The 26,087-nt window shown below is 37.0% G+C and overlaps 1 protein-coding gene across 1 annotated transcript; it reads right to left on the reverse strand.

Annotated features, from left to right (window-relative positions):
* Window positions 1–1,201: 1,201 nt before the first annotated feature.
* Window positions 1,202–26,087, reverse strand: chrna11 (cholinergic receptor, nicotinic, alpha 11). Its single transcript, XM_026289792.1, has 10 exons — window positions 25,698–26,087; window positions 23,006–23,145; window positions 22,534–22,578; window positions 21,862–21,971; window positions 20,877–20,956; window positions 15,600–15,767; window positions 12,083–12,277; window positions 9,223–9,309; window positions 7,955–8,064; window positions 1,202–5,339 (listed from the first exon to the last, which is right to left on the reverse strand). The coding sequence occupies exons 1-10, from the start codon at window positions 25,747–25,749 to the stop codon at window positions 4,551–4,553; spliced, it is 1,776 nt and encodes a 591-aa protein (XP_026145577.1). The 5' UTR covers window positions 25,750–26,087; the 3' UTR covers window positions 1,202–4,550.

The raw sequence follows: 26,087 nt of genomic DNA on the forward strand, positions 1-26,087 counted from the left end.
CACACGCAATCTTTATTCATCAATGCACTGACTGAGAGCCATAGTGCATGTTGGGATAGGAAATTGAGCTATATAGAATTTCTTAAACGCTCAACTCTGTTGGGATGTATTCTCATAATGTTGTCAAAACTGCAATGGACATAAACTTTCCTAAAACAGCTTTTTTTAGCCCAGTACTCAATCTTCAGCATTTTGGTTCGAAACTGTATTATAAGAAAACAGAAATTTGTGAATGAAAGTTGATGTAGTTTAATAGCTCAAATCATAATCGTAGAAACTTCATTTACTCCCATCAATTGCACAATTACATAGTCACATAAGTTTTTAGTGAATTTACTAGTTTGACAACATTTACGTTTATTAATTGACAAATTCATCGACTTTGATATTGATTCATCAATGTTTATTTCATTTCTAAATTCGTTTTACTAAAGGAATTTGCAATCAAATTTGAGCCCATTTACTTCCTTAATACATCTTTCCATTTAAAATCTAGCCATTTTTCTCATTAAAATATCCTGAAATTCATCACAATATAGAAGTAAAAAGCATTTTTTATGTATTTTTTCTGATTATAATTGGCCTTGATTTTAATATAATTAAATCCTAATCTAATAATCATTGTGGCTTATAACATGTTGTTTGTAGTGTTTTGGCAGTTTTGGGGGCAGTGTATGTGATGCGCGAGTGCTTTCCCTCATAAATCCACCCAGGGGCTGAGACACTGCCCTCTCTCCCCACCATTAACTTTCTTCCTCCCTCACTCCATCCCTCCTTCATGAAGGAGTGATCAATTAAACTCCTGTCCAGTCGGGACCACACGTCAGCATTTCCCCATCTCTGTCTGTTTAGAGATCTAGACTTCCTGTCTGCTCCATTAGCTCACATAACTCATGATACGATATATGTTGCGTAAGAAATAAACTCAGAATTGCATATTATTACGGTACTGAAAGACAAAGTATACATTTGACATGAGCTTTGCCATTTAACCTGCTTTTATATTAAATGTGGGAAATGAAATTTATTTAAAAATAACAGACACAGACTTACTCATCTCACTCTGCATCAGCGATGTCACACATTTCCCGCTCTTAATTTTCAGCTCTATCATTTTCCTTATTTAAGCTTCAGCTAACCATGAAATAATGAAGCATAGACTGCATATTAGACAAGAATACTTTATTCAAAGATGGGAAATTTGTGTCTATATCCGAGAGAGAGAGAGAGAAAGAGAGAAAGAGAAATTTGAAAGTAATTTGCTTGGTCCCCCATTAAGATGAGATGGCTGGCATTTCATAAGAGCACAGCGAGCAGCAGCAATCTTTTGGCAGCGTGTACCTTTTTGGATGAACTTTAATTAATACCGTAACAACCACTAATTGCTATAATGACAGTAGCAATAAAGTAGTACTTGCAATATGTGCTGTCACCAGAAATGTTTCGCAAAAAAAAAAATTTCATCTGGTTTATCATAAAAATTCACCTGAAAGATGTACCAGCCTAAAGGAAGATTTGACTCAGTATACAGTCTATTTAGTGTGAAGCCACACAATATAGACATTCCTCTGAAGACCTTCGCTGTGAATTGTTCATCTGCAAATCTTTTTCTGTTTTTCTGTGAATTGCCAGGCCCAGTAAGACACATAACAAAATTAAATTCAACAACACTATAGCCTTGTTTTCTATCAAACTCAACTATAGCCATTCAACCTTCAAAGAAACAGCCCAGGTTATTTACAACTTGCTCAGCCGAGTCATTTCTACACCACTAGCATCAACAAACCCAACAGCAAAAACTGGTTTCCCTGAACACGTGCCTCAGCTTCCACTGTTTTCCAATGATCAGGAGTGATCGTAATGATCAATGTGGTGGATAGACTCCCGTCTCACGGTTAAAACAGCCAGTCAAGTTTTTAGAGGCATCTCTTGTTTGATTACCCATGAATATGGACCTATGAAAATCTGAACAATACATATTTTGCATGATTTTAGCAGAAGAATTTATGATATCAAACATCAAAACACTGACCAACAGTTTAAGGGATTTGGGTTGTTCCCCATTTAGTATAGAACTGTACTTGCATGACTGGACATAGCTGATGACCACAAAATGCACTGATTTTAAATAATTTCCTGAGTCCCTGGCTTAATGATATGGATTTAGGCTTGACTACCTGTTTGCCCAAACAATGGCAGATTGGGGTAATGGAAAGGCAACCTGTTTGGAAACAATTTATATATATAAATATATATATTTTTTTTTACAAATTACACACAGTAGCTTTAAATGCCAAGATTTACTGACAAGCTTCAATTGGTAATATTCTGCTTAATGTTCATTGGTTGTACAGTGCCCTACAAAAGTTTGAAAACATGGTGAGAAGCCATTAACGCGTTCATTTATATATATGCATTTAGCAGACACTTTTATCCAAAGCAACTTACAGTGCATTCAGGCTATACATTTTTTTTTTTTTTTTTTTTTACCAGTATGTTTGTTCCCTGGGAATCGAAACCACAACATTTTGTGCTGCTAACACACACAATGCTCCACCACTGAGCCACAGGAACACACGTTCATGAGATGCAGGGTAGTAGCGGAAAAAAAAAAAACAAGACCTAGAACCGTTCATGCGTAAGACGGCGCAAAAGATGCGAGACGCAAACGCAGCAGTGAAACATCCTTCTAGTGCATGTTTTCATAGAAAACTATGGACACGCAGAATAATGGATGTGAAAACAGCTTCCAGTCAGCTTTGAACAATGTCAGCACAAATCATTTCTTAGAATGGAAGCAGTAAAGTAACTTGCAATTATTACTGAAGATCAATAAAAGTGATTTTCTTTTGGATTACATAATGTAAATAAATACTCGTCAGAGTTAGATTGTGATGCTTTTTTACTGGGTTTAACTGGCCTTGCTTTCTTTTTTGAAGATTACTTGGTCAGCACACTTTTAAAGCTTTAAGGATTGATTAACAGACCAATCACAAAACAGTATACAACAGCTCACGTATGTTCTGGATACGTTAATATTTTATTTACTAAAAGGATTGTATAGTCTCTTATCAATGCAAAATCATCACAAAATGGCAAGGATTTATGCTGATATTGTGCAAAACCCCACTTTACCCAAAGCGTTTCCAAACATTTGTAGGACACTGTATGTGTAAGTGGGAAAAACAGAGCAAGAAAGAGAGATTTACTTCAAATACCTGGTTTTTTTTCTAGGTGACAGTAGAGAATCAGGGCACAGTCAGTGGTTGTGGCTCTGCTCCTACTCAGATATTCATAGGATCATCTCTGAACACTTCACACTGTCTGTCATTTCACAGAGATGATGGGAGATTCTGCCCTTGTCTCCACTGTCTTTGTGCCTGCCATTTCTCCAGTATGTCTCAGGGGATTATTAGTCTTTCTTCCCACACTCTTTCCCACTTCCCTTCTGCAGTATGTTTTTCTCTCCTCAACTGTTTTGTGATGGATGCACTCACTGTTTGGCTTTTTTGGGGCATGATGAGCGCTATTTCTCTCAAGCTGCGAAGCCCTTCTTCCTCTTGCCAGTAAATGTTGCTGAGTCTCACTTACCCCCCGACCACCTTCTCCGTCTGTTTCTGTCCATCCCTCTCTTATTCCCCTATCACTCTTTCATTTTCTTATCCACTTGTCTAAACCACTTCTTCAGCCCATCCTTCTCTCGTTTTGCGCTGACTGTGTCTCTTTCTCTAATACACGCCGTCTCATTTTGTCTTTCATTACCCTTGTTCTGCTCTTGGCTTGTCGTCTTGTGAGGGCCTAATTTCTCCATCGGTCTACATCTCTGTCCACGTTACAGGGGTATTCCATCTTTCACTTTCTCTATATCACTCCATTATCTTAACCACTCAAACCCTCTAGCAGTTCTCCAACTCTCCTATCTGTCTTTGAATCAAGTGCCTTTTTCATTTTTTTTAAGATGTGGTTCATATGAGCCTTGCACCTCACGTCTGCCACTATTATCAATATTTCTCTCTGTTTCTTCTGCTCTTCCCTCTCTCTCTCCTCGTCTTCCCTTAGTTGAACGTTACCAAAATAGATTTTGACATCTTTGAGAACTTTTGCACTGTGCTAGATGTAAGATGTACAATGTCACACAAGTTTGAGTAACACTTTACTGGCCGTTCCTCAGAGGTTCATGTCGGGTTATGAGGCGGTCGACACAGTTAGAAGATCAATAATCAGTGTTTCACTTTTTATGTTTAGGTTTTCATTCATTCCATTTCTGAACATTTCCCATATAGTGAACCAATCCGATTGTCATTTACAGACACTTTGCGGTGAAGGTTTTTAGCGTTCCACCAACATCATAGTTCAGTTTGAGATGTCTGAGCGAGCCTTAAACGTCCAATCAGAAGCATTCTCATTCCAAACCTCAAGATCCTGCATTATTCCAAACACAGTCTTGAAAATAAAAGCTTAATGAAAGTCACTGTTTTAGGGAAATGAATAATCCCCATTCACGGTCAAACCCAAGTTTCCCGAATGCACGTTCTTTTCCAACAAAGCAATCAGATGAAGTCCTTGGAAACTGCCTCCACAAAGTTAGGAGCTGACATGAGAATGGAGATGGTGCAGATGATGTTGAAAACACTGAATGCCACCAGACAAAGTCGGTCGATTACGGCTGCAGCAAACTTCCACTGTTCAGCCATGCTGTCGTTCTCATCCTGTCCGCGGAACCTATCAGCAACGTATCGCACCTCTTCTAATATAGCCTGAAGCTGTGGGTCTCCTCCACCGCTGGTCCCCGAGCAAGAACAGCCTCCGCCGCCGCCGGACACTGTGCTCGGACAACCTGTGGCCTCCAGATTGGGAGTGGGAGGCGGTGGAGGGCTGCAGAACTGTGAGGGCAGGTGAGGTGGTGGGCTGGATCCCACCGCTGGAGGTGAAATCACTGCAGGACGTGGGCCGCCTGACATGCTGTTTCTTTGCAAAGAGTCAGCGAGCAAGGATGGTGGCGAAGCTTCGTCGAGACTGGAGAACCCGATGTAGAGCATGTTGCCGTTGTTGTTGGCACTGTTGGTCTGATTGTGAAGATGCTGGGTGTGGCCAGCGGCCGCCGCGGCTTGCAGGAGGCTTTGGGGGTGAAGCGGGTGTAGCGTAGAGGACGTGTGGTGGTGGTGGTGGTGTAGGTCTGCAGAGGCAGATCCGGGTGCGTTTGGGAGGCTGCCGCTCTGGGATCCCGAAGAGCAACGTCTTAAGTGAGGGGCACAAGGAGGGCGCTCAGGGTCTTCACCCTCACCAGGACGCTTCATACGCAAAAACCAGGCCACCCACTGGAGCAGGACTATCTGAACCTAAGAGAAGGCAGATAAACATTTGTTTTATGATTATTGAAAGGTATGTTTCACCCAAAAATTATTCTGTTATTAATTACTCACAGATGGGATGCGCAGGAGAAGAATAGTTGAATTAAGTCGCTATTTTGGTTTTATTTGCGCACAAAAAATATTCTCGGAGCTTTGTAATATTACAGTTGAACCTCTGATGTCACATGGACTTTTTTACTGATCTCCTTGCTATGTTTTTGGGCCTGGGAACATTTCAGTTGTGTTGCTGACTAAGCAGGGTCAGAAAGCTCTCGGATTTCATTAAAAATATCTTAATTTGTCTTCCAAAGATAAAGGTCTTACGGGTTTGGAACGACATTAGGGTGAGAAATTAATGATAGAATTTTCTTTTTGGGTGAACTAAATAACAAATATAACATGTATCCTTATATCGAAAAAAAAAATTGTGTGTGTGTAGTGGTTATAATAGTCCTCATATCTTATATAAAAAAGTACATCAGATTTATTTCTACTGTTTGTATAAATCCGCACTCCTTTCTTCTCTTTCATAATCAATACTTATTCAAAAATGTATGATAAATAAAAGTCCCCTTGAACTATATGCGTTTCTTAGTGCTACTCGTTCCAGTGTTGCTAGTTGTGGATACTGTAAGGATGATTTAATCAAAACTGAATTAATAAAACTGTGTAATTGGAATTATTCGGATTAACTATACTTTTTTCAATTTAAGAATATTATCTTTGTATAAATCTCAAATCTTCTTAATTCCCCTATGGTACCAACTTTTAAAACTGAATCAAATTTTACCCATATCCAGCTTTCTCAGTAAAAAAAACATATGATTTGAATATTAACAGTAAAGACCAATGCGCAAGATGATAATTTTATGTATTTATGTAAGAGGAAGCATGCATTTCACAGCAGCATGTCAAGCCATTTGAACTATATATACTATATATGCGCTACACGTACAGTCTTAACAAAAGGTTATACAGCACTGTCTGAACAGCAAATAAAGCAAAATAATCCATGCAAATCTTTCTTCAGCCACCGTCAGCTGAATCAAGATGGGAAAGTTTTAAAGGAACGGAGTTGTAAAACAGCAACATATGACGGCGAGAGTGATAAAGAGGTGACAAACTAGAATTATTCAGTTGCACTGCCGAGTCCTGGCCAAGGAGAGGCATAAAGCATGGCAAAATGTATGACTAGTGGGGATGGCAATGCTTTCATCTGCAGAAAAACTGCAGTTTAAGCAACTAGGTCTTTTTTGGCGTCTTCACACGGTTTGGTGTATTAAAAGATCATTCAGTTCAAGCCAGTGCATGTTTGGCTATCATAAACAATAGTAGCGTGACTAGTGCAATATCAAAAACTTTGCAGAAAATATATAATGAAAAAAAACAGGCATTACCAAGACACTCTAGACAACTGAGGTTTGTGTTTGCCCTTGAGGTTTTAACAAGCATCACAACAACATCTTTCCCTGATCAGTAGCCATCTTATAGCTTCTTCTTCTGTATCTCTGTATCTCTTTTTAGCTCTTTAGATTGTGAGATAACTACCACTGTTATGCAAGCGTTGCTTTTTCCCAGTTGTTCAGATAAAGAGGGTTTTCTTTTTCAACAGAGATATGGCTCTGTTGGACATTTTCATAACACATTGTTCATTGTGTGTTAATGTTGCTAAAAACTGATTCCAGGATAGGATCTTTGGAATTGTGTCACTATTATTATTGCTCATACTTTGAGTTAGAAATTAAATAAACACCTAACCCTCAGTATTAATCCTAATTGTGCAGCTGAGGTGTTGTATTTCGTTTTATGAGCAGTGAGGCACACAGTGTTGGTCCAGCAGCTGAAGAATTCCATAGACTTTCATTTAAGGAAAACAGAAGTCATGTCTAAGGGCCAGAAAATCATTGAGATTTGAGCCCTTTGAGGCCACCCTAATACATACACTGCCATTTAAATAATACTTTTAATACAAGGAAGCTTTCAATTCATCAAAAGTGACAGTAAATGCATGCATGTTACAAAATATTTCTATTTCAAATAATTGCTGTTCATCTTTCCACTCATGAAGGAATCCTGAAAAAAATGCATCATGATTTCTCATAAAAATATAAAGCAGCACAGATGTTTTCAACATGAAAACATTTTCATTGTAAAAAAAAAATTTCTTAAGCACCAAATCAGCATATCAACATGATTTATTTTGAAGGATGGGCTGCTTTTTTTAAGCAGCACGTAAAAATCCAGTTGTGATGCAGAATGGATGTCAGCCTCTTTGAGTAAATAGACATGTCAGCTTTCTCTTGTTGTTGCATTTGGCTTTATAAGTGAATGGGGTTCGATCAGCAGGACCGGGGCACATCAGCTGAGCTGCTAATTAGCTTGCAGAACGCTCAAATACGGTCATTCATCAGCGCCGACAGATTGCAGATCTATATCCATCTGCATCCTATTTACTCATTTAGTCCCCTTCTGTTGACTTTATCTCTATTATCATTGAATAAGTAAATTACTGCTTTCAATGCAACTGACGTGAGAGACGTTGCTGCTTGCATTTGTGAATCAGGGCATTGATTGTGTATGTGTTTTTATGTGAATAGACGTACCCATTTTGGCATGTTCCCTCCGTTGGGGTCATGATGGTGATACTGGAGCACAACCACTGTCGCAATAACTGACATTCCGACAATGATCATTATACTGGCAAAATACTGTCCTGAGAGAGAAACAAAGAGAGAAAAGCATGCATAATAAAGCTTTCATTTATTACTCTCTCAGCAGAATAGCCTTTTATCATCCAGTCATACTACTAAAAACCAGGGCAAATGTTACAAAAAAGGGGCAGTGATTATAAAGGAGTGATGCGGGGAAGAAAGGCAGAATGAGAAACAGATGAGTGAACCATAAAAACTCAATCATAAAGGAGAAGGGGGAGCAGACAGGAGAGACAAAGCGATGTGGGTGAATACTCTTCCAGCAAACACATTTCTGCAGATTACATCTTTGCGGCTTCTGAGGGCCTATAAACCAGAGGGTGGGAAAAGAGAATGTGGGGCGGACTGCTTTTTTCTGGAGGATCATCTCTGGGTCGGTTTCATTTTTATTTTCCTCCTGCTGCTTCTCTCTCCTGACCTGCTCATCATTTCCAGTTAGCGGTCTTTTACGATGCATGTTGCAAATTACCATGAGAAGCCAAGCGTATGGTTGCCAAGACCAGGGCTTTTGGCCGTGATACAGAATGATCAATTTATCCTTCAGTGGTGCAATGTGTGCATCTCAGCACACGTAAAATATATGTCCTTATGCACCAAATTTGACATATCATTAACAATAAGATCAAAGGCTTGAATAAAGACTCTAATACATTCAAAGAGCCCTGTGTTGTCAAATGCAAAAGAACTAAAAGAGATAGATGCTGAAATACATACTGTAAGAAACATACTAGGAATAGTTCACCCCAAAATTTTAACATTTCTCACCCTCAGGTCATCCAAGATGTAAAGAAGTTTGTTACTTAATGAGAACAGTTTTGGAGAAATTTAGCATTACATCACTTTTACTAAATGGATCCCCTGCAAAATGTCTTAATGATTGATTTGTTTCTTACAAACGATCAACTTTTCGCTTCACAAAATGGTATCTGATGGACTGAAGTCATGTGGATTACTTATGGGTTATTGTGTTGTAATGTTTTTATCAGCTGTTTGGATTCTCATTCTGACGGCACCCATTCACTGCAGAGGATCCATTGGTGAGAAAGTGATCCTGGACATCTAGGATGGCCTGAGGGCGAGTAAAATTTTGCAGCAAATTTGGGTAAACAATTTTCTTTCAAATGTTAAAACATTCACAGACACACACATGCATGCTTTACCTATTAGCGGGATGGAGTCTGAGGTTGCTGGCATGATTTCTGCCACCAATAACATGAAGACTGTTAATGAGAGTAGCACAGTAATACCTGTGAATAGGTATAAAACAAAAAGAAATGGACTGCATGAAACATACATGTAACTGCATAATGAATTATACACATCTAACAAGATATTAAAAGTTGACTGGTCCAGGTCAATGAATTGGTCTGTCAGTATTCGGACATTTTTACATATGTATTGTTTATATAATTTCTTTCTTTTTTTTCAACTTCATTAAGTTTATTTAATCTGAGCTTTTTTGTATCTCTTATTACTATAAATCATGTCTTCAAATGGTAGTATATATATATATATTATAAATAATAATTATTTAATATGTATCCATGTATTTATTTTTCTATTCATTGGCACTAAATCTCCAGCCCAGCAGTGTAGATATTAGCATCTGCCACTGAAAAACCAATAACAGTCTACCACTAGAATAAATGCGTTTTTATACAGCATCTCTAGTTATGTGTGACATTGGCACTACATAAGATGCCCAAACACAGCTTCTTATTGGATGTAACTCATCGTGACAGAATTTGATTGGATCTGATTGGACGGCAGTGCAGGGCTTGGAGTGATACATAAAGTGAATTACATCAGGCCATTTCTCTTCCTCAATAGCTCTTTAGTTCAGTTCAAGTCATCTCCCTCCCTCTCCGGCTGCTATCCATCTATCCCTCTTAACCCCCCCCCCCACCGCACACACACACACACACACACACAACTCATCCATCTCTATCTGCTGTTTAAATCTGCTTCCGCTCTCTCACTCAGCCTCCTTCCTCTTATATATGTTTTTTGCTTAGATTCATAAGTGCTATCTTGGCATAATGAACACTCAATAAAATTATTGTCACAAATACTCCACCAAATGAGACTCACTGAATTCATCAACTGGATTCATTTAAAAAAAAAAACTCTTGGCTTTACATCAGGGCTGCCATTAAAATGTACAATTAATTAATTATGTTATATGCTGATTAAGTGAACACAATTATTGGACCTTTCACGGTTTGCATTTCTTTGTATTACAGCCTGTGCATCAGTGGTGGGGAGTTTTCAGTAACTGTCAGTAGGTGGCAATAAGTGATTTATGAGTGAATCACTGAATTGTTCATTCAAATGATTCATTCAAAAACACTGAGTGATTTATAAAACAAGTTACTTTCTTGATAAGGGAGTCATCTATTATCCAATTCCTTAAAAAACACTGATTGATTTATTCATAAAATGAGCACTGCTTATCAAAAAAAAAAAAAAAACACTGGAGTGCAAAGTTAAAAAACAAAACAAAACAAAAAAATGAGTAAAACATCTTTAAAAAATAATATTTTACCGTTTCTATTTTACAGTGAGTGGCTGCCTTAATGAGCTGATGAATCTGATTCATTCGAAAGCACTGATTCATTTAAGAATAAAATAAGCACTGTTTATTAAAAAACCAATGGACACTGTCAAAATACAGGATAATACCTGTAAAAAAATCTATTTTGAAAATTCCTTTAAATGAACACAGTATATTGTCCCATAATCTTACAGATGTTGGTTTTATTTTTATTTTTTTACAGTGAGTGAGTCTTTGAGTCACTCACTCATCTGATTTGTTTAAAAACACGGATTCATTTAGGAACAAGACACAGATGATCAACCATTCATTGTTCAGAAATATTTTTGTTGGCAGCAAGTTACTCATCATTTTTGTTTATTGAACTGGTGTAGATAAGAAAAAGAAGAATAAATGCACTTAATTAAATTGTCATTGTGTAGTTTGGTAGTCCACCCAAACATGGGCGGTCATCACATGCGCTTTAGAAAGCTTCATCCATGTCCAGTGTCTGCTTCATTTTCCCCCCTTAGGTTATGACTGATAACAAATATCTTGAACTCTTTTAAACCAAAGCTGAGCTGTCTCATACCCTTTCCCACACAAGAAAGAGAGTCATACAGGTTTGGAATGACATGAGGTTGAGTTAATGATGACAAAACTTTACTTTTTGGTAGATTATCCATTTAATACATGCTTTTAAAATTTACGTTTGAGGTCTATCCTAAGCTAATTTCTGATACTACATCTATCAAACATGTTTTAGTATTGCAGCCCGAGTTCCTGGAAAGTGCAATGCATTCTCTCTCCTTCTCTCTTACACACATTGACTCATCACTGCTTTAATTACATCATTAGATGAATTGCCCATATGAGTGAACAGCAAAGCACTTCCCTTCCCATGCTCGCAGTGATACACATTCTCGAATTGAAGAAACTGCCTCTTTTCCTTTCTCTCTGGTTGCTCTAAGCTTCTTTCTTCTCACTTTCTACTCTACTTATATACTGTGAGTTCATGCCTCTTTACATTTCCTGACAGACATATCAAAAATTCCTTCCATTTAATCTCTGGTGACTGCTTTTGCTCCTCTTTGTACTCTCTGCATCTTTTAAAGGCAAAGGTCTCTTGACAGCGAGTAGAAAAAAACGCGGATAAAAGCCCTTGATGTAAACCAAGAGTTCATTCGATACGACACAATCAGGCACTATCTACGAAATGAGCACCCACACATTTTCTTTTGCATGTCCCTGCTCTCTGTTTTGTGTCTAGACCTTGGCAAGCCTGTGGAATTTTTTCTTTTCTCAGCACTGAAATCGAGATATGCGAAAATATACAGCATCTTTTTTTTCTAAATCAGTCATGTTAGTTATAAAACATAATCGAACTAAAAAAGAGGATCTTTAAATCTGAAGCCATCTCCGCTTTATCTTGCTGTTTAAATAAGCTGTCAATATATTTCTCTTTCTCTGTCTATCTTTCATAATACCTAGTGAAATCTTCTCTCCGGAGTCGGCAGGCAGTAGAAAGATAAGCAAGGTCATTGATGAAAGGAGGACGCAGGGAACGAGGAGGTTTAAGGCGTAGTAGAGCGTCCGTCTGCGGATGGTCACCACAAACGTCACATCTGGGTAGGGCTCCTTACAGCAGTCATAGTACAGCTCGTTTCTTGTGCCCGGCACACCTGATTAGACACAGAACGTGAGGAAAATGATGAATATATAATGACGGAAGGTCAAAAATAAAAAAATACCTGTACTTGTGGTCTCATGTTCAAAGAGCCAAGCTGCTCTTCCACCTTTGATCTATCAGAGAAAACCAACATCCTAATCAGCAGATGCAGCCAGAAGCAAGTTCTTCTCTGCGACTGAGCATCATCCTTTTGTCTGAACATCATTAGTGTCCTCGGTAGCCTTTCAAAAATGTAAAAGGCAAGAAGGAAACCAAATTCTGCATCTGGTTTGACATCTGTGTTTGGTCAAACCAAAGGCATTTTGTGTCATTTTGTGTGGTCGGTGTCATTACATGAAAATAAACGGCAAGAACATTCTTCAAAGACAGAGCTTTTATGTTCTACGGAAGAGGAAAGGTTTAGAACAACCTGATGAAACAAAATGACCTAAAACTGAGGTTCATGAGAGAACTGCAGGGGTTGATGGAAAGCTAATAATTAATTATACAAAATGTAATTAATTGTGAAATAATTGTGGCTCCATGATAATTGCAGTATGATCAAATGTATTCAGCATCTTAGAGCAGCTTGGTATGATTTAACTTATTTATTTACATATTTATTTACAATTTTGGAGGGACAGAAAGTTACAGCAGTATTCCAACAAAATAAAAGCTCAAGGATGTAAATTGTTTAAAGCTTGAGGGTTTAAACATTTGAAAGTGAAGAATTTAAGACTTATAACTTGTAACTTGCAGTGTAAATGTAATGTACTGTGGCACTAACGGAGCTAAAAAGAAGTTTGTTTCCACTTTAACGTCCAGTTACAATATTAAAATAAAGCTCTTTTTTTTACTGTGAACATGCAAATGTATCATTGAATTATTGAAATGGTAACTTAGTTATTCTCTTAAGTATTGCAAGTAAATATTTTAGGTTAACCAAAAGTTTGAGAACCCCTGCTTTAAATCATGGTTAAAGCAACTCAAGCAACTTAGCCAACTAAAAATTTAATTACATAAACTAGTATGACAAACTAACAATTAAGCAAGGAGTAATCTGTCTTACTCAGTGTTGGGGTAACGCATTACAAGTAATGGGAGTCACGTAATCAGATTAAATTTTTTAAGGAACTAGTAAAGTAATGTATTACTTTAAAATTAACAAAAAATATCTGAGTTACTATTTCAAATAAGTAACGCAAGCTATACTTTGTTTTCCTATTTATTCACTGACACATTTCCTGTCCCCATGTTGAGGAAATTGGGAGTAAGTGCAGAGGCAGAGGCATTTTCTCAGAGCCGGCACAGCACTGATGAGGGTGATGACATAGCACAAAGTAAAAGTAAAAAAAAAAACTTATGTGCCCCATTAACATATCTGTAGGAGCGTAAACAAACCTGCCTGCTACTATTACAACTAGCCTATTAGAATACAGGGTTCACACAGATAGTGTTTTGGTCACGAGAAGTTTTATTTTTGTATTTATTATTATTATTATTATTATTTAAGTGCAAGGTCTAGAGATGTGTTTTAGAAGCTGAGTTTCTTTAAACTTGAGCGCCGTGTTTTAGAATTATGTATTATGCACGAGAAATATGTGCGAGAAGCTGCTATAAAGACCTGAGACTAGAGCGCAGCATTCCAGACGTCGAGTAGAGCATTTTACACTGAAATACAAAGGAAAAGTACAGCAGTGGAATGTAAAAATGGGTTTCGAGTAAATGACCCTTCTAAAAGCTACTTAGCAAATACAGATGACAGAGTATTAATAAAACAAAATTGCATAGTCACCAAATTCGAAAATCTAACATCCAGGAAATAAATATGTCTTAGGCAGTGATACCACCATTTAATACTAAAATAAAATCAAATAAAGAAATACTTTATTGTGTGTGCTTTACAATGAAACACAAGCTCATTGCGATTCCCTGACATAATACATTCACTGCAACCCATTTAACAGATGCATCATTTAACTTATGACAATACAGTAACAATAACAATACAGCAAAATAATTAACTAACTACGGTCATCTAGCCTTCTGTTAAACATGAAAAATGATTTCATCATAGCTTACTCGGTAGTGCTGCATTCTTGCACCACTTGCGCAGGAATTTGTGTCAGAAATGTAACAATTAAAATGAGACTTTGTGAAACAGACTGTCCTGAATTGTTGCTATAGTAGCATCATATAAATGCTAGAAAGCCTATGCATTTGGCAACTATATATTTTTTGATAAACCATTATATTTCATAATTAAAATCTATTTTCACACTCATCTTGGGTGAGGGGTGGGATAGTCCAAATAAGATGGCGACGCCCCAAAGCCCCTAATCATCAAAAATATACTCAAATGAAACCAATCTATGATTTTATGTAACTGATTTATAACCAGCCTATAATCACAGTTCATACAACAAGTCACAGATTGGTTCATAATGGCTATAATCCAGTTAAATAAGAACCTAAACCAGCCTGGACCAGTCTTGATCATAAATAAAAAATTCTGACTACACAGAAAATCAACAACCGTAACCAACTGGTTTGGTAACACTTTATTTTAGGGTGTCCTTGTTACACTTTACATGTAGTTACTATTACAATAACAAGTAATTATGCATAATTATATGCAAGTAACCTTAAGCCAAACCCTAATCATAACCCTAATAAGTTATGAATGTAAGTACATTAATTAATAGTTATTTAATGTTACTCCGTACTTAAATGTATAATTAAAATGTAACAAGGACACCTTAAAAAAAGCGTAACCACTGGTTTTAATTCCAACAGGGCTGTATTGTTGTATAGACAATGTAAACCATTGCACTTTTAAAGCTCTTTTAAAAATGATGAAGAGAATTTCAAGAGAGTGACTGGCCTGATATTACAGATGTGCACAGCAAAATAGCAAATTATGCAATAAAGCAAATGAGAAGAGTCAGGAAGAGACAGAACTGTGCATTGCAAGATGTTTTTCCAGTCCGCTTCCTCTTATCCACTCAATTTAATTACATTAATTTGAATACTAACAGGCTCATCGGATGAATATGAATGGACATGCATTTAATGAGATGGGCTGGATATTTTCTTTTCCCATTCTGAAGCTATTTCAGTTTTATACAGCAGGTAAGAGTTCTCATCAGTGCTTTTCAAAAATATGCAGTATGCATTTTAGCCATTTGAGTATGCTTCTGCCAAACTGACCTCTCGCTGCCTGAGCCGTTGGCAGTTACTACAGCAACGCAAAGCGCACATCATCATCTGCCTGTGGGTGTTACATTCGCTTGCTTGTGAGAAGCTTACAAGGGAGGTTGTCTCTACTCACTCACCCACAAGATCCCACTCTCCGTTGGGCATGAAGCCAGAGATATCAGCCTCATTCATCTGGAGATCCAGCAGCCATCCGTCAAATGTCCACGAGCCGAATTTGAGCTCGCACTTCTGGATGTCAAACGGAAACCAGCGTACATCCACGTTACAGGTGCTCATGAAGATACCTGGGGTAAAGACAACAAACATGAGAAGAAAGAAGAAAAATATCTGTGATTTTCATTCTGATTTCAACTGCCTGATGAATGTACTGGCTCGAAATGCCAAGGTCTTTCTTCATCAGTGCCATATTGCAGCAGACAACACCAAATTGAATCCAATTGACCTTTTTACTGGAGTAAAACCAGACAATTAAAAGATACACATTCAGAAGTGCCGGCGGTCTAGGAAACACCATTACATAAAGACCTTTATGCACTGTACAGATAACCAGGCTGACAATCTCATTATTATTACACACAGACACCAGCTAGATGAGTCATATCAGCAACTCACTCAAGTTTAAATACCACAAATTAGACAGATAAACTTGTTTAGTGTTTCAAACAGCGTGCAAATAAGCCATTTTAAACACTGAAAAGAAAGATTATTACAGTTGGAGGGGACAATAAGAGTAGTTTGCAATAGCCAAAAAATAATGCCAAAAATCATTAGGAAATTGAGTAAATATCATGTTCCGTGAAGATATTTCTTAAATTTCCTACTGTAAATATATCCAAACTTAATTTTTGATTAGTAATATGCATTGGTAAAAAATCAACTTCAAAGGCGATTTTCTCACTATTTTATTTTTTTTGCACCCTCAGATACCAGATTTTCAAATAGTTGTATCTCATCCCAAATATTGTCAGATCTTAACAAACCATGCATCAATGGAAAGTTTATTTATTCAGCTTTCAGATGATTTCAGATGAAATTTTAAGTGTCTTAAGACTTTTTTTGTGGTCCACAATCACATTTATTGAAGAAATTACACTTGAAATGAAACAAAGGTAGGAAAAGGGAAGTTTTGCCTCTGAACACTAATTCAATAATCCAGCAAATTTACCCAAAAAGCCCACCATGAACCTTTTACAGTCTGTTCTGAATAAGTTATTCTCACACAGCAAACATATTTTATATGCACAAGGACTAAATCGCCACAGATGTATAAGTGAGCAGTACTTGTGCTTGAATGGAATTATTGAAGAAAAACTGAAAAACTGCAAGCTGTAGCACAACACTTTTCAATTTCAGAAGTGTTCTGAGTGGCTGTCAGAGCTTCTGTGGTGTTTGCGGTGGTTGCTCTGTAAATGACCATGAAAAAAGCTTATCATGGTTTCAATCACTTATTCAAACTAAAAGCACATGTATCATTCATGCAGTAATCATCATTCATGATGAGGGTGAAGTTTCAGTAGGTTTAGGAGTTTGTTTAAATGAACAAAGTGAGTGATGTTTTTGTAGCAAACACCATTAGCAATAGGAGAGCATGAGTAACTCAAAGCATTCAAGTGCATTTCAAAGGAGAAAAAAAACAACAGAACATGCTGTTCATTCCCTTGACTACGCTAAATACATTTTAGCCTTTGAAAAGTCAAGTTTCCAGAGATGAGGAAAAAAGGATAGAACAGCTAAAAGATTTCGTACAAAGAGAGAAACATTGATTTTCCGATAAAAGTGATATTTTTCAGGTGATAATGTTCTGCTGTGCTGACCCCATCCACAAATCACTTCAAACCGATCTTCACTGCTTCAGAAGATTCCTAAATAATTCACCTCTGTGCTGGGCCTCTGATGAGACGGAGGATTCTCTTTAATCTATGGTCAGATGAAGACCAGGAAGTCTACTGAAAATGGTCCCAGGTTCTCAATTTACAGTTTTGGTGGAAAAAATTAACAAAACAAAAAAACACTTTCAAAATGCTTGGCCTGATCATATACGCACACACACACACACACACACATACATACATACACAAACATATTATGTATATGTATATGTATAATACAGTCACAACATGCTGCTGTGTGAGATAAATAAGCTCCCTAGCATGCATGAATCACCCCTTTACCAGATCTAAGCAGGTGGAGCTGGGGAAGGCGGAGGGTTTCTGAAGCGCGCTGCAACCGCTACAGCAAGCACTAGCCATTTATTTTTGAAATTTTGAGCAGCAATCTTATTGGCTATTGATACAAAACAAAAATCAAAACAAAAAATGATTTGTTTTGAAAGGTTTGACCTGCCTATGCATTTTAAAAGTACAGGACATGTCAGTATTTCACATCAACTCCCTATTTGCAGCAATATTATTCTAATGTTATGGTTGCTTCTTCATGAGGTATAATGAGATATGTTTGCATGTTTTGGTGTCACACTTTAACTTAGAAAAACACACAATGTGCCTATTTTATTCCCAAGTTTAAAACTTAGGGCTTTTGCTTAAGTCCCTAACCCTAAGTATTCAAGCAATTTGCTTTATAAAGCTGCACTAATTACATTCAAGCCTGCTTATGGAACTGGGGGTCTTCCATGTGGCTACGATCCAATGCCAGTCCTAATGCATTTGCAAGAAGATTTTTTCTTTTTTTTACTTTAGAAAAAAACACTGTCGTAGGCACAAACTAAAATATGCCGCTGACAGTGAAACAAAGTGGAGGGAGTCAGTGTGTGACTCACTTACAGAAATTAGCCAGTCTTGCGTTTCCAAAGGTTTACCTCTCACAAAAATCATCCACTGGGAAGTATTCAAACTGACCCCTGTTTTTGTCTTTGCTAGCTGGACCCCCCAGCATATAAAAACCTCCTCTGATATTTTGACATTTAGAGAAATCTTACCCAGAGCAGTTTACAGTACACTCAAGAGCACAATGGTGATTTTTTTTTTCAAATCAGTCTAAACCTAAATCAATACTGGACTTAAACACAGCTCAGCCTAAGCACCTCAGACCTGGATTTTTGCTGCCTTTCTTCTTCATGTCGACAGCTTCTACTCCAGAGAACCAAGAGACTAATCCTAAAAGCTAATCAATGAGAATGGCTAGCGAGCTAGCAAACCCACTGCCGCTAAATGGATTCTTCAGACGCTGAAAAATATTAAATAAGATGACGCAAAGAAGAGCAGAAACCTCTAGCTGAGTGAAGCAGCCGGTGCATACTAAAAACCTCTTATGACACCTGCTAATCACGCTTTCATATGTCTGGGCAGATATATCTCATATTCATGTAGTTTAAGTCTTTCATTGGTCACCACCACCTTTTTGTCAGTATATAAACACACAATGTTTAATTATAAACCGTTTGCATTGTGGGGACTCTCTGAGATAAACAAAATGAGAAAGACACAGAGTCGAAACCTCATCAAACCAGTCTTTAAACAGCAAAAATAAACAAAATAGACCAAATACATACCCAGATTTTGTGTAACATACTCGAGAACATGCAGGCACTGTAGTTCGCCTTGAATCTGTCAGAAAAATGAGTCACCAGCCCTACAGGGCATCTCCTGTCAGTCCCAACAGGGATGCCACCGCAAACACAGATGAGTCAATATTAGAACAGGCTAATCTACTCTGAAATGAAGTTTGCTGTCAACACAAGCCGCTCACTGCAGATTACTTCTAAATGAGTCTCTGATCTACTGCACACTTATAACAATCATGTTCGTTTCATTCAAAATCAGAGTATTGAAAAATCATGAAAGCTTTCACAAATATCTTCAGGTCACATTTCAGTCCAAATTTAAATAGAAAGAAAATTAAGCCTTTCCTATAAATACATTATTTTATTTTATTAATAATAATTGTTATCGCATGTTTTTTCCATTATTTATTTATTTGCATAATTTGTATTGCATGACAATTAAACGAAGACATTATAAATTATATATGTGTGTGCGTATATATATATATATATATATATATATATATATATATATATATATATATATATATATATATATATATATATGCACAATTATTATACATTGTCATAGTTGTTTATAGCTTTTAATTTATGTTGGTTTAAATAAAACAATTTATAAAAACTGCAAGGTGTCATTAATTGTCAAGAATATAATTTATATAAAAGATTTATTAAATAGACTTTTTTCGTTATACAAAATACACTCTGGACATATAATCAATGATAATCAATTCATGAAATGTGGTAAATTCATAGGTGCTGTAACACATTTCACTGCAAGTATCTTCTTATCGCCATCCATGTGCATAACATCACTGACTGACACAGATGCCAGGACAAACAGTTGCAGCAAATAAACAAAGCTTTCTTTCTTTTCTCTGTGTGTGTCCCTGGCATTTGCCCAGATCGCTGGATTACCAAAATCTGCTCACACCCACAAGCCACTAATGAATAAACATATTTCTGAAAACGAGATGTGAGATTTTCTCTCTATTTCTGTCTGTCATTCTCCTCCCTGCTTTTCTTCTCTCCTCATCTCTCTGCCTGACTTAACTTCAAAAAGGCATTTGATTTCTGTTTGCTACTGTGGGACTGGATGACTTTAATGTGAGAAAGAGAAAAGCAGCGTTAAATTGCGATGAAATCAGCGTGAGCTGCAAATACGAGCCATTGGGGCACGATCTGCTCGTGATAGAAGTTTGTTTGCATCTGCAGTGACTCTGAGGGTTATTTAAAGACTCCAGCTTTAGTGCCGAGCATGTTGTTGTGTATCAATCTGCATATGCATGTAAGAGATCGAAAAAGAGCTGTTTTTCTTCATAGACATAAACCGTGAATCTGTGAGACTGGAGAAACCATGTCATCGCTTCAGCCTGTAAACGTACAATGCATATATTTTCATCAAAGGGAGATTTCCGTTCTCATTCAGTTTCCCAAAATACTTGCAATTTGCATTAGCAATGCATATTCTTCAGCACTACTGCCCTCAGAGGAAATAAAGTAGCTGCAACATAATTCATGATCTTCCAATCTCCTACATACAAATCTATAAATTGATGACCCATGAACCATCATTTACTATGACACATGAAAGAGGCTTCTTTGATTTCCATACTCAGTAACTTTTTCATGCTTAAATGGCTTTAAAAAATACATCTATTCATCTGTATGACTGCATTTATACCGACAATATAATATTGCACATTCCATAAAACAGATGACCTTTTCCTGCTGCCTTCCTGTGTTTATTTCCATGCAGAAATCTTTTTATAGCTTAAACTACCACTGGTGTTTTTGTGTTGTGAACTGCAGCTCACTATTGCTTTTATCATTATATGTGCCATAAACCTTAAGCATAAGCGTTCACACTGACCTGGAGGCAAGTAGTTGCAGTAGCCACTGGAGTTCACTACAATATTCGATTTGAAGGTGGAGTCAAACTTGTCATCTGCACTGCAAAGGGAGGAAGGGTGCATATATTAGACATTTTGTGTTGGGTATCAGGAAATATCACAAGCCAGATTCGAACAGTGATCACCAAACTTTAATGTTCACATTTAAAAAATACCAAGCCATAGCTCCAACATAATCAAAGACATGATTGATAACTAGAGACAGTGATAAGGACAAAATCTTGATGCAAATTTAGGCAGTCATAAGATTCACTCAAAGTGAAAGCTAAATATGAGAAAAGATTCCTGTGGTTCATGAGGTTATAACAAGGTAGGAACGAATAATGAATGAATAATGAATAATAAAGGCCATGATTAAATTTAATGTACAACTAAGTAGCAAGCTCCCAAGTGAATTAAAAAAAATGGGAAGTCTACAGCGAAGGATGTTAATAGGCTGTTTGGACACCAGCTCTTCGACTAAACGATCTGCTTTTGCTCAAGGACCAAATTTTCAGTTCATTGATCTGTAGTTGCTCTTCTGTTTAGCCCCACACTTTGAATTATAGCCCCAGTACTGCAATCCTCAGTCACACACGCACAAACTAATGTCTGCCGAATCCAGTTCCCAAGGATTCTTTGCCCAAGTAAACACAGATAACTATTTTTGATGTTGTGCTTGAGAGTATATGATTTCACTGAAGGATTTTCTTCTTATTCTGTAGTGTCTGTCTGCAAGATCACTGTAATTAATGGATTTCGAATCTATGAATGCATATCTCTTTCAGGGATGTACACTTAACGTTTTTTCCAAAGTTACTTACAAATGAGAAAATAGGTATTCAGATACAAGACACAAGATGGAAATATATCCCCAAGAGAAAAGCAAAACAAAACTAATACTATTCAGTGTAACAATATGAATGGGAAAAAATGTCTTGTTTCATTGGACAAATGCTTATATACCTATTGTAGAGCAGGAGGTCTGGTGTCCAGACTTGGTCTGTGGTGAAGCGAAGGTTTTTGACACCTGGGTACTCAGACTGGTTCCACTGCAGATAATGATCATACCAGTGCTGAAGAATATATAAAGAAAGAACTGTGTCAGCTGTTTCAACACATGGACATGTATTAGTATGCTTTATGAGGCCAGATTGAATAGATTTCATATTTTGACTTTAACCTTTTGAATTTGACCTTTTAACAAGAAGAGCAAGAAAACAAGGTGAGGCACTTACAATGGAAGTGAATGGGGTAGATTTTTGTAGAAATGCATTACTTTAGAAAAGAAAATACATTAATATGTTTCAATCCATGCATTATTTGAGCTATAAAGCTGTTTAAATCATCAATTTTAAAGTTGTTTTAAGAGTGATATTGTCGTGTCAACAAAGTTTTGTGGCTTTACTATTTATAGAGTGAGTACTTTAATATTTATGGATTGTCCCCATTTACTTCCAATACTTGCTGTAACCCAGCTTCGTTTTCTTGAAGAAAAACTACAAGCGGAAGTTGATTTTGTGGTAATCAGCATCAAATCTGTACTGAACTCAGAAGAACTGATGTCATAGATATGATGAGTAATCATTAGGTCATTTATTTAAACAAAATACTACTAACTACTAAGATATGGCTTACCATGTTAAGCCAGATATTGGTGGTCAATACTTGATTTTTCTCATCCTGTATGAGCAAGAAAGGCTAGAGTGAGTTCAAAACCAACTGCGAGCTTAAAGATAAATGTCAACTATAAATACCACTTTCGCAAATCCAGAAAAAGGATCTCAGCTCTAGACAAAATCAAGTTCAAAATCTTGAACTAGCATCAATATGTTAATAGGAGGTGACAAGAAAACAGCCAAAGGGGTAAAGAAGATCATGTAACACATTTGTGGAGCACAATTTCAGCCAGGCTCAGAAAGCAGTATGCAGAGCATTTGAGAAGTATATTTAATGGGTCAATAAAACATGATTAACAAAGATGCCATAACAGAAAAAAACTGACCACGTGACGACAAGAGGAACCAGAAAAAATACACCTTAAATTATCAGATAAACTCCATACTCCACAACACACATGAAGGGAATAAAAAGAAAAAGAGTGACTTACCACATCCATGATCTGTATCAAGCTCATAGACAGAAAGACAGTGAGCGGTTGAGAGTCATTAGCAACAGGCCTTTCCATGCGGTTATAATCCTTCAGGAGGTTCTTCAGCAGGGTCCGCTGGTACGGACCTTGCACTGACACTGTCAGAAAGACATGAATATACTATACAGCACAGAACACAGACTTCAAATCAAGACATTCGTTCACTGAGCTCAGACAGAATGATAAACAGATGGAAAGATAAAACAGACAGTCAGTCAATCAGATGGATGGATGGATGGATAGATATTTTCCACTGGTCAATCAATAGAGACTTTAATTAAGAGAAATAATACACAATAGAGAAAATAAAGGACTGAAGGTTAACAGAGGTGAGGTGTAAGGGGGGCTATAAAGTATGTCTCATATATAGGCCACCTCTGACAACTGCTAATTAGCATAATTGCCATCGTAAATTCTTAAGAAGTACATCTGTGAAGGACCAGAGTTTAAAAACTCAATTATTTCTGCCTAATAGCACCAGAAAAGAGGTTTAAAAGCTGCTTGAAGAGTGTGTGTATGTGCCTGGCATGTGTGGAAAAGGTATGACTGAATGAAAGAGAATACATTTAATGGTTAAAAGCAAGAATGGACCTGCTCTTGAATTTATTAATATCATCAGCTTCCCTGTGGAAATTCACAACTGACTATGACCACTAGCAGCAATAAAAGAGAATATAGAGCTTGTGGCATTACTGACACGACAAATCCTTCAGGGTCATTCTGTGCTGTTTAGCAAAAGCATCAAGCAATGATTTTCAGGCACACAGACATTCCCAAAAGTGCATCAGACTCGAGATTAGATGAAAAAAAATCCTGGAATACAGCATTACTAAGTTAAGATAATAGAAATAAAGGTGGAGGGATGCCATTGTTTACATGATTTACCCTTGTGCTGATTGACAGAATTAGAAGAACATGCTCCGCCCACACACTCAGCTGAACCTATCGGAACGTCTCACTCTTCAACCAAAACACCAAATGTGAATATAGTGAGGGTGTAAGTGTCATGTGTTCACAAATAACTTAAGACTCAACCAAGAAGGGTTATTTGACACAAGCAATGATTTATATTTGAGAATAATTACATTTCATAGTTCAAATGTTCCTTCACAAATGATCACCTACTCTGATATATCCATGACCTTCTGGTTTTACTTATTAACGAGCAGAAAGATCAACCTTGGACAAATAAAGGAGAAGGTTTTTATTGCTTCCAAGGTTCTGATAAAACATTTCTAGAGCTCACGGTGGAGGCAAGTAAATAATAAGAACTACTGAAAGAAATATCTGATGAATTGAATTTTCATTTAAACTTAGAACTTAGAACTTAGAATTTTTATAGACCTCATGGTCTACCTCAAGATATTTATTTTGCAAATTTTTTCTATAATATTGAAATAAATATATTTAATCACTGAAATATGAGGTTGATTTGGCATTACTGTTTCATATTCTTATTAGAAACCATTATAAACAAACTTACACATGCAGCTGCCCTTCATGAATTTTTTTTTACATTTTTAGTGTTTAAAAAGATTGGAAAATTTAATTAATTTTCACATTCAAAAACTCCCCAGACGTTGTATAGAATTTAAAGATATCAATCACTAGTTGGATTTCTTTTATTTCACTGCGGTGTGTTTTAACAAATTAAAATTAAGAGTCACCTTTCTGAAAAGTGCATTGTGGTAAAAGGAAGTGTTCATGCTTAAATAGTATTAGTCTATTTTCTACTTAGATCAGAGGAACTTAGAGTCAGAATAAATACTAAATCTTAAAATTATTATTACAATTTTTCCACACATTACTGGAAAAACACAAAATAAAATATAAAAGAACACACATAAAAAGAGTCAAATCAACAGAAACCGATACTTTGCAACATTTCTTAATTTCCTGCAACATTAAAACGCTGAATATTCTATGGTGTGACATAATTTTAAAAATTATAAAGAGAATTATATATTAAGAGAATGTATGTGAAACAAATCCAGATGGCCTGGAGTGAGACTAACAACCCAAATAAAAGTTCTGCTTTATGACAGACAGGAGTGATGAGAGGAAAAGAAAGAAAAAATAGAGAGAAGCTTTCCATGGCAACACACACACACACACTCCCTCTTTCAACTCTACTGCAGCAACATGTCCACAGCAACACCGGAGATCTGAATCTACACATGCATTCTGTGCCTCCGTCACCTCTATGCAGTCTATGTACTTATAGATTTAGAGGAATGAACGAGAGAGAGAGAGAGAGAGAGAGAGGAGACGGGAGGGGGAGAGAAGGTGCAATTTATGATTGCAGAGTCTAATTCTTCATGGCAAAGCAATTTTGTTTCATTCTGCCTCTCGTCTCTCCGATTCCATCTAATTTTTCCTCTTTCTCTCTCTCTTGACTGCAACAGTGGTAAACGCACACACACACACACACCAAACATCTGGTGGCATAAGGTTGCCCACAGGCGAACAGGTTTTCTAGAGAGCACACAAATGAGAGAACCAAAAAATAATAGTATTAAAATAAAAACCCAAGATCTTATGCTGCTTTCTTTTAAATGTTTGCCTTCGTTCTCTTTCCTAAATAACAGTTTCATACACACACACACAGATTTATATACTTACATGCATGTGCACATAGTGAGGAACCTACCCTGGATCAAAGCGGAGATCCCACACAGAGTGAAAGCCAAAGAGTGCCACATTCCAGGAGATGTGAAGGAAAAGCAGGGCAGAAAACAGGAATATGTTCGGATGTGGAAAGAGGAGAAGGAAATATCCTGGTGGAGTGAAGGAGAGGAGAGGAAAGCAAGAGCTGGCTTGATGCAAGCAGTGGACAGAATAAATGTGGAAGAGAGAGAGAGAGAGAGAGAGAGAGAGAGAGAGACTCCCCGTGATGTCGGCAAATCGCAGCAAGTGAGAGAAAAGGGGAAAAAAAGACCTGATTGATTCGAGGCTCACAAGTCAGCTTTCTCTCCACCCAAATCTCTGAGATTCCTTAAGAAGGACAGATGAATGAGGAGGAGGATTGGGAATACAAAGG

The sequence above is a fragment of the Carassius auratus genome, chromosome 19, assembly GCF_003368295.1.
Source record: "Carassius auratus strain Wakin chromosome 19, ASM336829v1, whole genome shotgun sequence".
In the NCBI taxonomy this organism is placed as follows: domain Eukaryota; kingdom Metazoa; phylum Chordata; class Actinopteri; order Cypriniformes; family Cyprinidae; genus Carassius; species Carassius auratus.